At 39.1% G+C, this 12,299-nt stretch overlaps 2 protein-coding genes across 3 annotated transcripts; both read right to left on the bottom strand.

Moving 5' to 3' along the window:
* Positions 1–557: 557 nt before the first annotated feature.
* On the bottom strand, positions 558–4,624 carry LOC106169798 (uncharacterized). Its single transcript, XM_013549412.2, has 3 exons — positions 3,887–4,624; positions 2,729–2,920; positions 558–1,233 (listed from the first exon to the last, which is right to left on the bottom strand). Exons 1-3 carry the CDS (start codon positions 4,236–4,238, stop codon positions 1,019–1,021), a joined length of 759 nt encoding a protein of 252 aa, XP_013404866.2. The 5' UTR covers positions 4,239–4,624; the 3' UTR covers positions 558–1,018.
* Positions 4,625–5,168: 544 nt separating this feature from the next.
* On the bottom strand, positions 5,169–12,290 carry LOC106169793 (angiopoietin-2-like). 2 transcript variants are annotated; one of them, XM_013549408.2, is made up of 6 exons: positions 12,267–12,290; positions 10,176–10,301; positions 8,095–8,298; positions 7,307–7,584; positions 6,945–6,981; positions 5,169–6,694 (listed from the first exon to the last, which is right to left on the bottom strand). In XM_013549408.2, the coding sequence occupies exons 3-6, from the start codon at positions 8,126–8,128 to the stop codon at positions 6,096–6,098; spliced, it is 948 nt and encodes a 315-aa protein (XP_013404862.2). In that variant the 5' UTR covers positions 8,129–8,298; positions 10,176–10,301; positions 12,267–12,290; the 3' UTR covers positions 5,169–6,095. The 2 variants fall into 2 exon arrangements, with proteins under 2 accessions (XP_013404862.2, XP_086871475.1); XM_087015349.1 differs by having other exon boundaries at positions 12,207–12,274.
* Between the last annotated feature and the right edge of the window lie 9 nt (positions 12,291–12,299).

The following is a 12,299-nucleotide window of genomic DNA, read 5'->3' as shown; positions in this document are numbered from 1 at the left end:
AAGTATCAGGGAAAAGATGAATGAAAATATATCATGCACATAAGTGACATAAGATATAAAGCATCTGAAACAATTTTGAAATGCCATGGTTTTTAAGTGTACTCGTTACCTCATCTTATGTTTTTGATGCTTAAAATCGACCTGAACTTTCGTAAGCATCGGTGGTTCAGTGGTAGAATGCTCGCCTGCCACGCGGGCGGCCCGGGTTCGATTCCCGGCCGATGCAATGTTTTTATTTTCCCCTACCGCAAGGCATTATCGTTCTTTGTACTTCAAAATTGGAAGTAAAGGAGTTTTAACTCTAACTCGTTTAATTCATCAAAACATTGATTAATCAATAAGGCATCTCGTTTAAAAATCCATCCGCGAAATTAGTACCACACGTGCCAGGAGACACGCCTGCTACAAGATCTACTCCACATGGTTTTTCTATTAACCTACATAACTGGCCTCTACAACTTTCCAAAATTATTCTGTCTGTTTGCACCATGCAGCTCAGTTAAGTCTCATTGACCTTTATCCTCATTGTCGTCACAGTACCGCGTGACCCAGATCTGTTGTTTCATTTATGCATTTATTGAGGTGAGGTTTACTAAAACGCTTTTTTACTACTAATAGATTGTTTTTATAATTTTTAAATGGCGGGGATCGATTAAAACATACCTCTGGTGTATAGATTGAGTGCTGAATCTTCAAAATTCGAGAAATGGATTTCTATATGACCATTGTCCTTTAATTTGTGCGTTCTTTCCTGTGAGCGCTGTCTGAGTAACATAACCTCAGCTTTTTTACGCCGTTTGTTGATTTCAAGGCTATTGCATTTGCGGGGTTAATTGAGCGTTATTCAACAGGCAATTCAAAGACACTTCGATCCAATGTTAAAAAGACTCCATCTGTAAAATTTATATGCAGGCGTACACAGAAAAAGAAGGACTCGGCTGCTGTCTGTACTCTCCTGCTTATTCAGATTGATAAATCTCGCTTAAAATAGTTCAAGTTAATTGTTACATCTCCATTGCTACAAGCATGCAATTAAAAAAGACAACATCGTAGCCGTTAGTTGGACGAGAACGGACGATCCCTGAAAGGGACGTCCGGCAGAATTGTCGCCCTGGTCACCGTGGTCGTGGGAGTGAGTGACCCAGTCCGGAGTGGGCGGGGCTGTGGGGGTGATGCACAGACCGCTGGCCGCCGCTGTTGGACACTGGTAGCTGGACGTGGATGAAGACAAACCTATAGGGATGGGAAAAAAGGAAAGAAATGCAATTAGTTTTGAAAAAAATCCAAATGTTATAGGAACAAAATAAATTACTGGATGGATCCTCCTGATTTTGCTGTAAGGTACCCAACTCGGACTGATTAAAAAAAGAAAAAATAATAAAGTAAATGAGCAAAAAGGACGTGAAATGCTACTTTAATTAACGTTATTTTTTGCCTCCATTGCCACCAAGACCACTGGATAATCCCAGTGTCACCACACCCGCCGTCACTTAACACACACCCGACTATGTACAGTAGGTGTCTTTCAAGTTTACACTGCGCTCTCCGCCTTTTCCATGTTTTACGCGCGGTATGTGAGTTTCTCGTTTAATGGCTCATTTCAAAACGCGGGATACCATTTCAATTAAAGAATATAGGTGGTTATTCTTGCCTGTAGTCATTTATATATATATACATACGTTCAAGGCCAGTCAGATTTAGTGAAGCGTAAAAATGAATTTAACAGTCCCCATATGTCTTCGAAACCACACGTTAGTTGGTCCGAATCAGGTGAGGGTGAGACTCTCTCCGCGCCTTGAATTCTCTTCCAATAACAAACAATTTCTAGCAGATGTGACATTTTAACCCGGTACTTCAGAAAATGTGGAGGGGGGGAGTCCACGGGTTGAGAAAGGGAGGGGGGTAGATTCTGAGGAAGGCATAATTCATAAGGTCACTTAAAGATTTCAATTGCATACTAGTACGTAATCAAAACTGACGTTAAAGCTAACGAAGACTGACGGTACTCTTAAGGGGATAATGAGAAAAAAAGTACACAGCAAACATATGTGTATATATTCAACGCTGTATATCACGACATCACAACAATTTCCTGTGTTTTGTCTCAAAGTATTCATTGGGATCATTTGATGTCGCTTAAACCGAGACTGTCGGCACTGCTTGACGTCATAGGCGACTATCTAGAAAACGTGCGAGAATCCTCGTTAACTTTCTAGCGATAAGGGTGGATCTCTGTGCACCGGTGTGAACGAAATGCAATGAACTGCACGTAAGAAGAAATAACCTGAACAATATCCGTGTATAAATTCTGTTTCCACACTCGCTAGTACGCCATTAATTATGCCCCCTCTTCTCCAAACCCCACGAAATCTCGCCTGAATTTACTCTTAAGTTATGAGACCTGGGGCTAACTGATGATTCGTGTTATTCCAGACGTTAATAGTTCAACAAGTGCTGTTTAAGGTTATGATCATGATATAGACAAGAAATCAACATTGCATTGCTAATGAATTCATGTATTCTTACAGGCAGAAGCCCAAGCATGAAAAAAAAAAGACTAGAAAAGCTATATCTACCAGTATTTCTTTGATAACCTAATTCTTTAATATTAATGAAATATATAAGAATGCATCGTTATTTGAAAACTTTTAATGCAACATTGCAATACCTTTTGAATAATTGTACAACTGTGACACAAAGTGTTGAGAATGAGTAAAAAAATACACACCTGTAGGATAATGAACATCCATTCCGCAGAACTTCAGCAGCTCAGTAATCTGGGACTTGTCTGACGTCACCTCCACGTGATATAGAGGCAGGATCACGTGGGTCGGGTGGTGCTGATGCTGAAGGAACAACATGTACTCTTTTTCTTTCTGCAAGTAGTGCATTTCACACGCTACACTGGTGTGGACAAAACCTGGTAAAAAGAATCCATCAGTTAATTAACAATTACAGTACAGTTTAACGAGTAAAGTGATCACTTGCGGACCACGAGAGAAGGACTGCGTTTGGTTATAAAGTATAACTTTTTATAACTTCTTGGTTTGGTTAAACAGGGCAATGTGCAGGAATGAATATGGGAAATGGGAGTAATAAAAGGACAACCTCTTTCTTCCTTTCTATGCATTTTGCTACCAACTGCAATGATCACTGCTGATGTCAGGAGATATGTATTTAATAAATCAACATTCCCTTTTATTTCGACGACAAAAAAAATTGTTTATATTAAAATAATGCAACGTAGAAAAATGGTTGTATAGAACCCGAAGAAAGGGGAATTCATTGTCTACTTTGGATATAAATCTTTGACGTGACTTTCAAAATAACGATATTTTTTTTACTTTTCTATTCAAAATTTTTATTTATTTATTCATTTTCGCATCAGTTGTACATAGTGCTATTATAATCTTCTTCCCAGTTACATTTTGCAATTTAATGTAAACGACATTTATCAAAATAGATTGTTTACATATCAAGGGCAATGCGTTTATAGTTTGACAGACACCCGTTAAGTAGGTAACCTCTTAATTTGTGCACTTTTTAACCACTGAGAAGTTGCCTTAAAGGGCATTCCTAAGACAAAATTAACTGTCTGGACCAGTGCGAGGACCCAGGAGGTCTTCAGTACATTTTGTAGACAACTCTGTCATTTTCGAACATTATATTATTTTTACTATGAAGTTCTAGGTTCGTAGTTGTCATGATTGGAATAAGTCTGTGAGCTTAAGATATAAAGACTCTAAAAAAGCGTGAACAGATATAGATAGCTAGGGCCCAACCCAAACTAAAAGGAATGCAAGGGTATGAAAATATAGATATGATCGAAAGGAAAGGGCTGTGTGAATATAGAATAATAATAAGAAGAAGAAGAAGAAGAACTGACCTGCTTTGGTAATATTAATCTCAGCTGCGCTAGCCTCCGTTTCTTCATCACCCCCGTGGTCCTTAAAATGGCAGAACACCGAAATGCTGGCCGTGTACGTCTCCTCGTGGTCACCTGCACCGTCTCCGGTGTGCACGTGTCCAGCGTCATCGTGCACTTGGTCAACGTGGTGGTAGTGGTTGTCCACGCGGCCATAAATGACCATGTTGACCAGGGGGTTCGCCAGCGCTTCTTCCATGGAATGGATGCCGTGTTCACGGGCCAGAGAGGGAGAGCAGTCGGTGTCCGCCAACGTGAGGTCCGCGCACGCGTGCGCGAATACGAGCAGCAGGAACATTGCACGTGTTCTCATTTTCGCCTCCTGCAACACAGTCCCAAGGAAATGTACTATCCCACTGACAAGCGCCCGCTTCAGATCTGTCTCGGCAAGGAAAACTATTAAAATGACAACCTCTTCTTGCGCTATTAATGTAAGAAAAGCGAGTGGCGCACTGGGAACGTTAAAACCCGCGCCTTTTGCGTGGTTGTAATCTAATTAAAGCGCGCACCGGGGACGAGAAAAGCTCAGCTAAAGAGTTAAAACACAACATGCATGTGTTTTATGAATAAAACGGCTAAGCGTAAACTGGGGGGTATGAACCTCGTGATCTAACTGCTGGCTACGTGACAGTGCCACCATATCGAGGTACACCAAAGGTGGAAACCGACAACTTACAAACATCTTTTTGGTCCTTTTAAACCTTTGCTCTTTTTTTCGATTCTTATGCCTGAATTATTTTGAGGTCTTTAATTTGTTGATTTTGACATGTGCTGAAGCATCGATGGTGGTACTGGAAAGAACATGTAATGTTGTTGTTTTTTTTTTTCAACAAAACTATGCGCTGTGATCTTTGGCTTTGGAAGGGGGGAAAAAACAAAAAGAGGGGTTCTATATTGTACGAGTACGTTAGATGTTCCCAGTTTTGCTTGGTACAATACGGAAAAACACTTATTAGTTCAGCGCGTGGAGTTATCGGTTGGGCCTGTGACAAAAATTAAATAAAAGGATAAAATGAAAAAATAAGAAAAAGGGTAGAAATTGGGGGTATTATACAAAACATAGATGATGTTTATAAAAAAACTCGTTGATTTAAAAAATAGAAAGCACTTTATAATATAACTCTTCATTTTGCTGGCGCAGATGTTAAGGTGATAGAGCTATCGTTAACTTGCCCTGATTTATACGTCACCAATCATTGAAGAAATATAGAAAGGCACCCGCACACAGCTTGAATTATTAATGTTCACTCTTCCTGTTTTCTTGGCCTTTCAGTCACAATAATGACAAATGGGCGAAAATTATCCCCATAATAACCCGTTTTTTTTGGCAGCGTGTATACACGTAATATAATGTATTGTTTAATTCTAGTGAATTTTAACAGTCCACTTTTCCAGAATTCATACCAGACCAAGTATGACGTCATGGTACCGACTGGCCAATACGCTGACAAGTCACGTGACGTGCGGATTGTCTATATATCCGATATATACGCCCATTTGATATTAAAATCGGTCACATTAGTGAAACAAGGCTAATTGTTTTCAATGGAGGGTTGAAGCCAAGCGTAGTAGCGTTTGGAGAAATAAACCGTGCAGAGAATGTTAAAACAGATGTTTTGGACGGAGGTTTTACATCACGCGTAAATCTGACAGAGTCCAACAATTTCTATGCTTATACAAACGACAACTTATGAGATAATCACAAACTGTTTAATGCCAGTTAATACTGATTTATGCTTTATTTAGTCTAAATTAACTCTCGGTGGCTTCCCACCAAGTACATGTGTATGCCCTCCAGTTCCAAAATTCCACATTTGGAGACCGCTACAGTAGGCCTACCTTATTTTTGTCATTTTCAAAAGTAACATAACATTTCTTTTAAATATACATTTCCCACAACAAATTTGATTGTTTTGTTATGATAATCTGCGTTATTAAATTATATTTAACTTAATATACAAGTGGTAAATCTTGGGAACAGTTTCCAAAGTTTCCCTAGTCAGCCGGTATTACATAAATGCAAGTCCTAGGAATGGAAGTCCGGGCTCCCATAAAATATGATTAGTACAGTTAGGGTTAGTTGGAGTATTGGGATTAGTATATGGGACGAATGTCACCTGCACAAAGTAATGGGAAGCGGACTGCGGTTCCTAGCGGACTTCCATTCCTGTTACACTGGTTTTATCATCATGACAGAGCCTCGTAACAAGCACCCGGTATCACAGTTATTATTAGTGATCCCAGAATACTTGAAACATTTCAGTGGGATGGATGCACAGTACGGGTCGTCCGGATATCGGGCTGTTAGCATGACATAACCACACCCAATGTACCACCACCCCCCTAGAGCTGTCCCCACACAACTATTCCCTGCGTTGTTCCTGTCCCACGTCGTGAACGGTTGCCTTACATTGGGTGCGAAACTATCGCCGATGCTCCCGACGAAAGTATTTGGATCCAAGTTCAGCGCGTAGTTTTGGTCTTCGCTTTCGAGATAAAAGTCGTCGTAGGTGATATAGTAGGTGTTGTTGTTGTATGAATCAAGGCGGACTTTCAGTCGGTAGGATTTGCCGTATGTGATCGCATGGACGAGTTCGTTGCCGGCCCAGTGGTCCCCTTGGTTAAAACCGAAGCCTGCGCGGTACTCGTCCCACGTGCGTTCAAAGTTCAGCTCGGGTCCTGTCCGCTTCTGGATGTAGGTCCATCCGAAAGAACACCATACAGTTACAGGGGCGCCGTTAAAACCAGGAGGTGAAATTTTCATTAAGCCTAAAATTGAAGGATTTAATTCTCAATAGTGAAATGTTTCATGGGTAATTCATTGGGTAAAAAATGAGGATGAAACTTTGAAACTTTGAAAAATGAGATTTTGTTCACTTCAGTTGTCCAAATTTTTTTTTTAATCTACGTACATGTTTTAATTGGTGAAAGAAACTGAAATGCATATTGAAAACCGTTCTTTATTCAGACAGTTGCGCCATTGCCCAGTAAGCAAAGCAATTCAATACTGAGGTCTTACCATTGTACCCCGGTTCATCGTTACAATCGGAAGCAACCTGCAAATTAAAAATGTATGTTTACTGAAATATAAATATACTGTATATATTTTTTCGTTACCTAGCGTAACCTTACCCTCAACGATTGTTGCCTGACTTTTTGTATTAATGTTTTTTTTTGCATTTTTATTTTCATTAAGTTTCTATTATACGCCTTATAAGATATATATTCAATTTGCAGTCAGACGCGTACAACAATGTCGCGTTTAAAAAAAGCGCCATGTACGGTTTGTAGTTCAGTTTAAATGTAGGTCCAATTCACGTTTAAACACTGTGCCGTTTTATTTATTTATTGTTTTTTATTTTTATTTTTTGGTTGACTTACCTTAGCAAAATACGTATTGTCCGTGTAAACAATCTGTCCTTCTATCTCTCTATACTTGCTATATAGGCTACATGAAACACCAAACTTTGTCACAGGCCCAACTTCAATAACCTTGCAGCTGGCGTCTTGGTGACACTGCAGTGCACATGCACCTTTGGTCTCCACCTCCAGGGTCACCAGTGGGCTCAAACGGGGCGTCTCGTCAGAATTTAATTTTGTAAATCGACTAAATTTGGAGTCTCCGAGCACGTTTCTAGTCATGATTAGTGTAAGCAAACCTGAAGTGATGAAATAGATTGTATTTCACTTTGGAAAAATGTGGAGTTCAGAAATTTAAAAAATCTAAAAATGCCTGACCCGATTGTTAGGCCCACAGAATTTTAACAAAATGTTGGGTGCTGTGCAAAATTCTTGACATCAAGTCTAGCGGATATTAAAATAATCCAGCGTATTATCCCGCCCAAAAGTTTCAAAAGTTACGACACGAGCGATACTTACTTTAATTTTAGTGTTTCTGCATTTCTGACAGCCCTCGTGTAGTATTTTTTTTATTAATGATATAAAGTCAATAATATATATATAGTATTGATACATATCCTGTTGGACACACTTGTTTCATTGTGGAGTTGAACCGCTGTACCGGATCCTTTTTTGACTGGCTTTGGTGGCCTAAATGGTGTTAGGAGTCAAACTTCACCCTCATTTACGAAATATATTTAATCATAAACTTTACCGACTTAAACGCCAAGACTTGATTCATATAAAAGTATGTACAACTATAAACTTACCGCATGTTATTGCAGCAAATCTACTATGCGCCATCGTATAATCGATCCAAGGTACTGCCTCCGTGGTCTGGCTGTGTTCCACTCAGAATGTTTGTTGTCCTCCAGTAGTATTCAGTAATCATTCAAGTATCCGTCCTAATAACTCCATTCAAGTGTCTGTCATAATGATGTCATTCAGGTGTCCGTCATAACGATGTCATAAGCCTGCGAAACAAGAGAAAATCGGAAAATGATCTTTGTGTCAACAAGAGTGAATTTTCAAGTAGGAACCGGAGCTTTGGGCGTTTCAGAGTGTTCGGATGGATAGGATTATTGTGTTGCCCTGATAATTGGTAATTAACGAATTGATTGTTGTGAGAGGACGCATGTGGCTGAACTTCTGACCTAATAATTAAGATCATTCAAGAACTGAGGCATGGGAGTCGAAATAAAAACGTAGTTTCTAAATTTCAGAACAAGGCGGTTGAACTCCCAAGACGAAAGCACGTTGAGTTCACTGATATCTTCTGCAAATTCAACCCCCTTGGCAGAAAGCATTCGTACATCAGAATTCTATAATCGCGGCAGAAGTAATTTCATATTTTCAGAACGTTAAAATTTACATCTTGGCAATTTAAAAGTTTTCAGTTTAGCAACGCCACCCGTTATTCGGTGAAAGTTATACTATTATTGTTCCCGTTTGAAAATGTTTCGTAAGTATGAAAAAGTAATTTCAAACCTTTAAATACAATTAACAGTATCCTGTTTCAATATTTCTTTATCAAATGTCAGGAGGGCTTTTGCGGTCTAAACCCATCAAAATCCGTTCCACTGATTTATTCAATTAAAGTGGTCCAAGTGCAAGGGGGGGGGGGGGGGGTCTAGCAAGAAATTCATGAACGAGAGAAAGTTGCCGTTTTTTTTTCTTTGTTCGAAGTAAACGATTTTAACATTGGCGCTAAAATGCCACATGATCCGCAATTAACATTAATCTAACTTTAATTCAAAATGATACTATTTTTTTTAGAATGAAGGCCTGTTGGCATCGAGCCAAATTGCTGACAAAATGATCGGTTACAATGCGTGCACAACTTATTTAGTTGAATAGATGAGCTCCCTATGCATTTTGTTGGTAGATGCCATCACATCCGGTAGCATTGTGGACGTTACAATCGCAAAACTAAAACAAAAATGCACTTGAAAGAGGAAAGTTTTGTCTTGGTTGGTAAAGCACTGGTACGGTTGAAATTCCACATTGAAACAACGCGTGCACCGAGGATTGTTGGAAGCACTACTCATTGCCTTGAAACAAATTACTGCCTTGCATATTAATTATGTAATTGCCAGAAATAAAATGTCTTGAATGATCTCCCCATGTCTGTACCATTAAGGGCATTTTACGGTTGTTATTAAGGGACAGAATGGGCAATGTCAACACTTTTAAGGTGCCCCATGCAAGACTGAACATGGTTATGCAACGTTTTGTTTGTGTCAATTAGTAAGTAAAACAATATTCCACTGTTTATTATTTGTCGACCTGCTTAAAATCATGGCAAAACTTAGTTACAAAATACATACATAATGTTTCAGTTTTCGGTGTTGATTAGACAGGTTTGCAATTATACGCATGGAAGGAAACGTTGAAATGACTTAAATGCGGATATACTCCTTACCTTGACAACGCAACCATTTTTCTTACAATAAACTTTAACAGAAAAAAAAAAACTTGATGGGGTTAGTTGTACTGAAGTATTCATCTACCCTTTTTACTTTTTGGAATTTTTTTGAACTGCAAGCCTGCATTTTATAATTACCTCTTATGCTGACAGGTTTCCTATTTGTACATGCAACACACCTTTAATAAACACTTAATTTGTCATTTGCTAATTCCCACGATAAAATAATTTTTGGTTATCTTAATCTTTCATCCTCTGTCCTTATGCTGCCCTGATGTTTTCAAAGAAATCAAATAAGGATGAAAACTATTAAGAAGCTGATTCTGGAATCTCGTGAAATATATTACCTTTTAAAGCAGAAGTCCGGAAAGTTTTTTTTCAGAAAAAAAAACTGTTATAGCATATCATTTGTGGTACATTACTCACCTGCTTTGACTGCTTTGCCCCGCAACACTAAGTGATGGGGTTGATTTATGTTGATGGTCAGTTCTTGCCAAATCAATGCCAATGCATTGGAGTATGGGAAAACAGGCAAGGAATCGACAAAACCATCTGAAAGATAAACAACAACTTTCCTGCAAACATTATTCAAAGTCATAATCGTGTGACAACTTTTGGGAGTCGATACCTCATTTTGCATTTGACAGAGCATGCTAATGGTTTGAATTAACCTTCAATTAAAGTCCGCTGGATCGATTAGCCTGAGATGATGACACACAAAAGCGTCTGGTTGAACGAACGACTTTGTTTTTATTATTAATCCACTACCATTTCAAAACTAAGGACGTAACACCACGACTTGTGAGTCTTAAGTCCCGTTCAGAATAGGGGACTAACTAGTCAGAGGGTCAAATATGGCGACCCACTACAAAGCTTGCCGTCTCATCCGCTAATAGACACTGAAAAGATATCCCGTGGAGAAGTATTCAATTGGGTCGGCCATATTTGACCCTTGGACTAGTTAGTCCTCTATTCTGAATGGGACCTTAATTAATGGTTGATTGATTCTGTCTCTATTACCCTGAATTTCAAAGGATAATGGAAACGACATAGGCATGTCAACAATATGGAGGCGAGTTCCTTACGTCAAGACACTTATAGTCCTACTCGGGGTGCACTATAGGCCTACTTAGTGGTACCTATTTTTCTCTTAGGCGGAAACTTTGTCTTCCTTGTCACTCTTCTAGAGTGTCTGTTTAGACCCTGTTTACGCCATACAGTGGGATGGGTTCGGGACTGCAGAATTTCTTACCTCATTACTAGACGTAAATCAAAACTAGTTCGGGAACTTTCTAAACGCCTTGCACCAGTTCCTTAGAGACAAGAGATATGTTTGTATTGAAAGCTTCGCGTCAGCAATCGCCGCATTTACCATCCTTGTGTAGAAGAACTGTCTCCTCGTAACTTGTTTAAATCACTCATTTGTTTTCTAAACGTTGCCTCTAATACGTTACGCACCAATTAGGATCAATTAGTTGATAAAACGGTCTTGTTGACTTCCCCTCATTACCCTTACAACTTCAGTGTAACGAGGCAACGAGCACCACTACGTATTTAAATATGTTAAAGGCTACGTATTCTGAATGTCTTCGAATATACACAGTGCTAATTCTCTGACTTGAAGAGGTACACGTCTGCATTTTTGTATGGGGTTGCGATAGTAGCACTTGTCCCAGGCAATAATTGTGATCTTGACCATCTTCTCTAACACAATGCTGATATCCCCCACCTAGCGCAATTACGTAACCAATCAAGTGGCCACTTGGACCTCAAGTGGCACGTGTCATTTGATCGTCCAATATTTACACACGTAGAGAGGCTCTCTAGGGTCGCAACATGTGGTAGGCTAAATGTTATCATATGCGAAAAACACAATTCAGTGAAATCGTGACAAATTAATGAACGCCTTACAAGTATTTCTGTGCAAGCCCAACCCATCTCGACTTATTGCCTGTTTTTCATCTGTTGTTGAATATTTGCTCCTTATAGGCGTTTTTCATTTATTTTATCATTTTGTTCAAATTTTCAAATACATGTCAGGTTCTTTATAGGGGAATAATTTCACGGTAATAAAGAAAAACAATTTTGTGGGGTGGGGGGGGGGACGATTTATAGGGGCCTAGGCCTACATCAATGAATTGTCAATATGGTTTTAAAAATCCAAAATAAACGAATAAATTCATTTCAATTTTATAATAAGGGTAATGATAATAATAATATTAATTTACTGAAAAGTCATTGTAGAATCGCAACGAAAATATACCAGCGCACATCTAGTATTGTATTTTTCAAAGATAGGCCTACTAGGCTTAAACGAACAGCCTAATATTCCCAATATCTGGCGGATCATATTAGGTAATTTTCGCTTATATCTTAAACAACCATATCGTTCTGTGTGTTTGTGCTTGTTATGGCAATACCTTGAGTATGGGTCAACACCTATTGATAAGAGCTCACCTACATTGTGCCTTTTGTAAGATTGTATTGACTGAAATGGAAAGGCCACAAAACGTTTACCTTCTGCTTAGCGACTTGCCACGTGACCGGTGA

Source organism: Lingula anatina, chromosome 6, assembly GCF_051362555.1.
Source record: "Lingula anatina isolate TDL-2025a chromosome 6, LinAna3.0, whole genome shotgun sequence".
NCBI lineage: Eukaryota > Metazoa > Brachiopoda > Lingulata > Lingulida > Lingulidae > Lingula > Lingula anatina.
The sequence above is the reverse complement of the archived record's forward strand: the minus strand, read 5'-3'. Positions and strand labels throughout refer to the sequence as shown.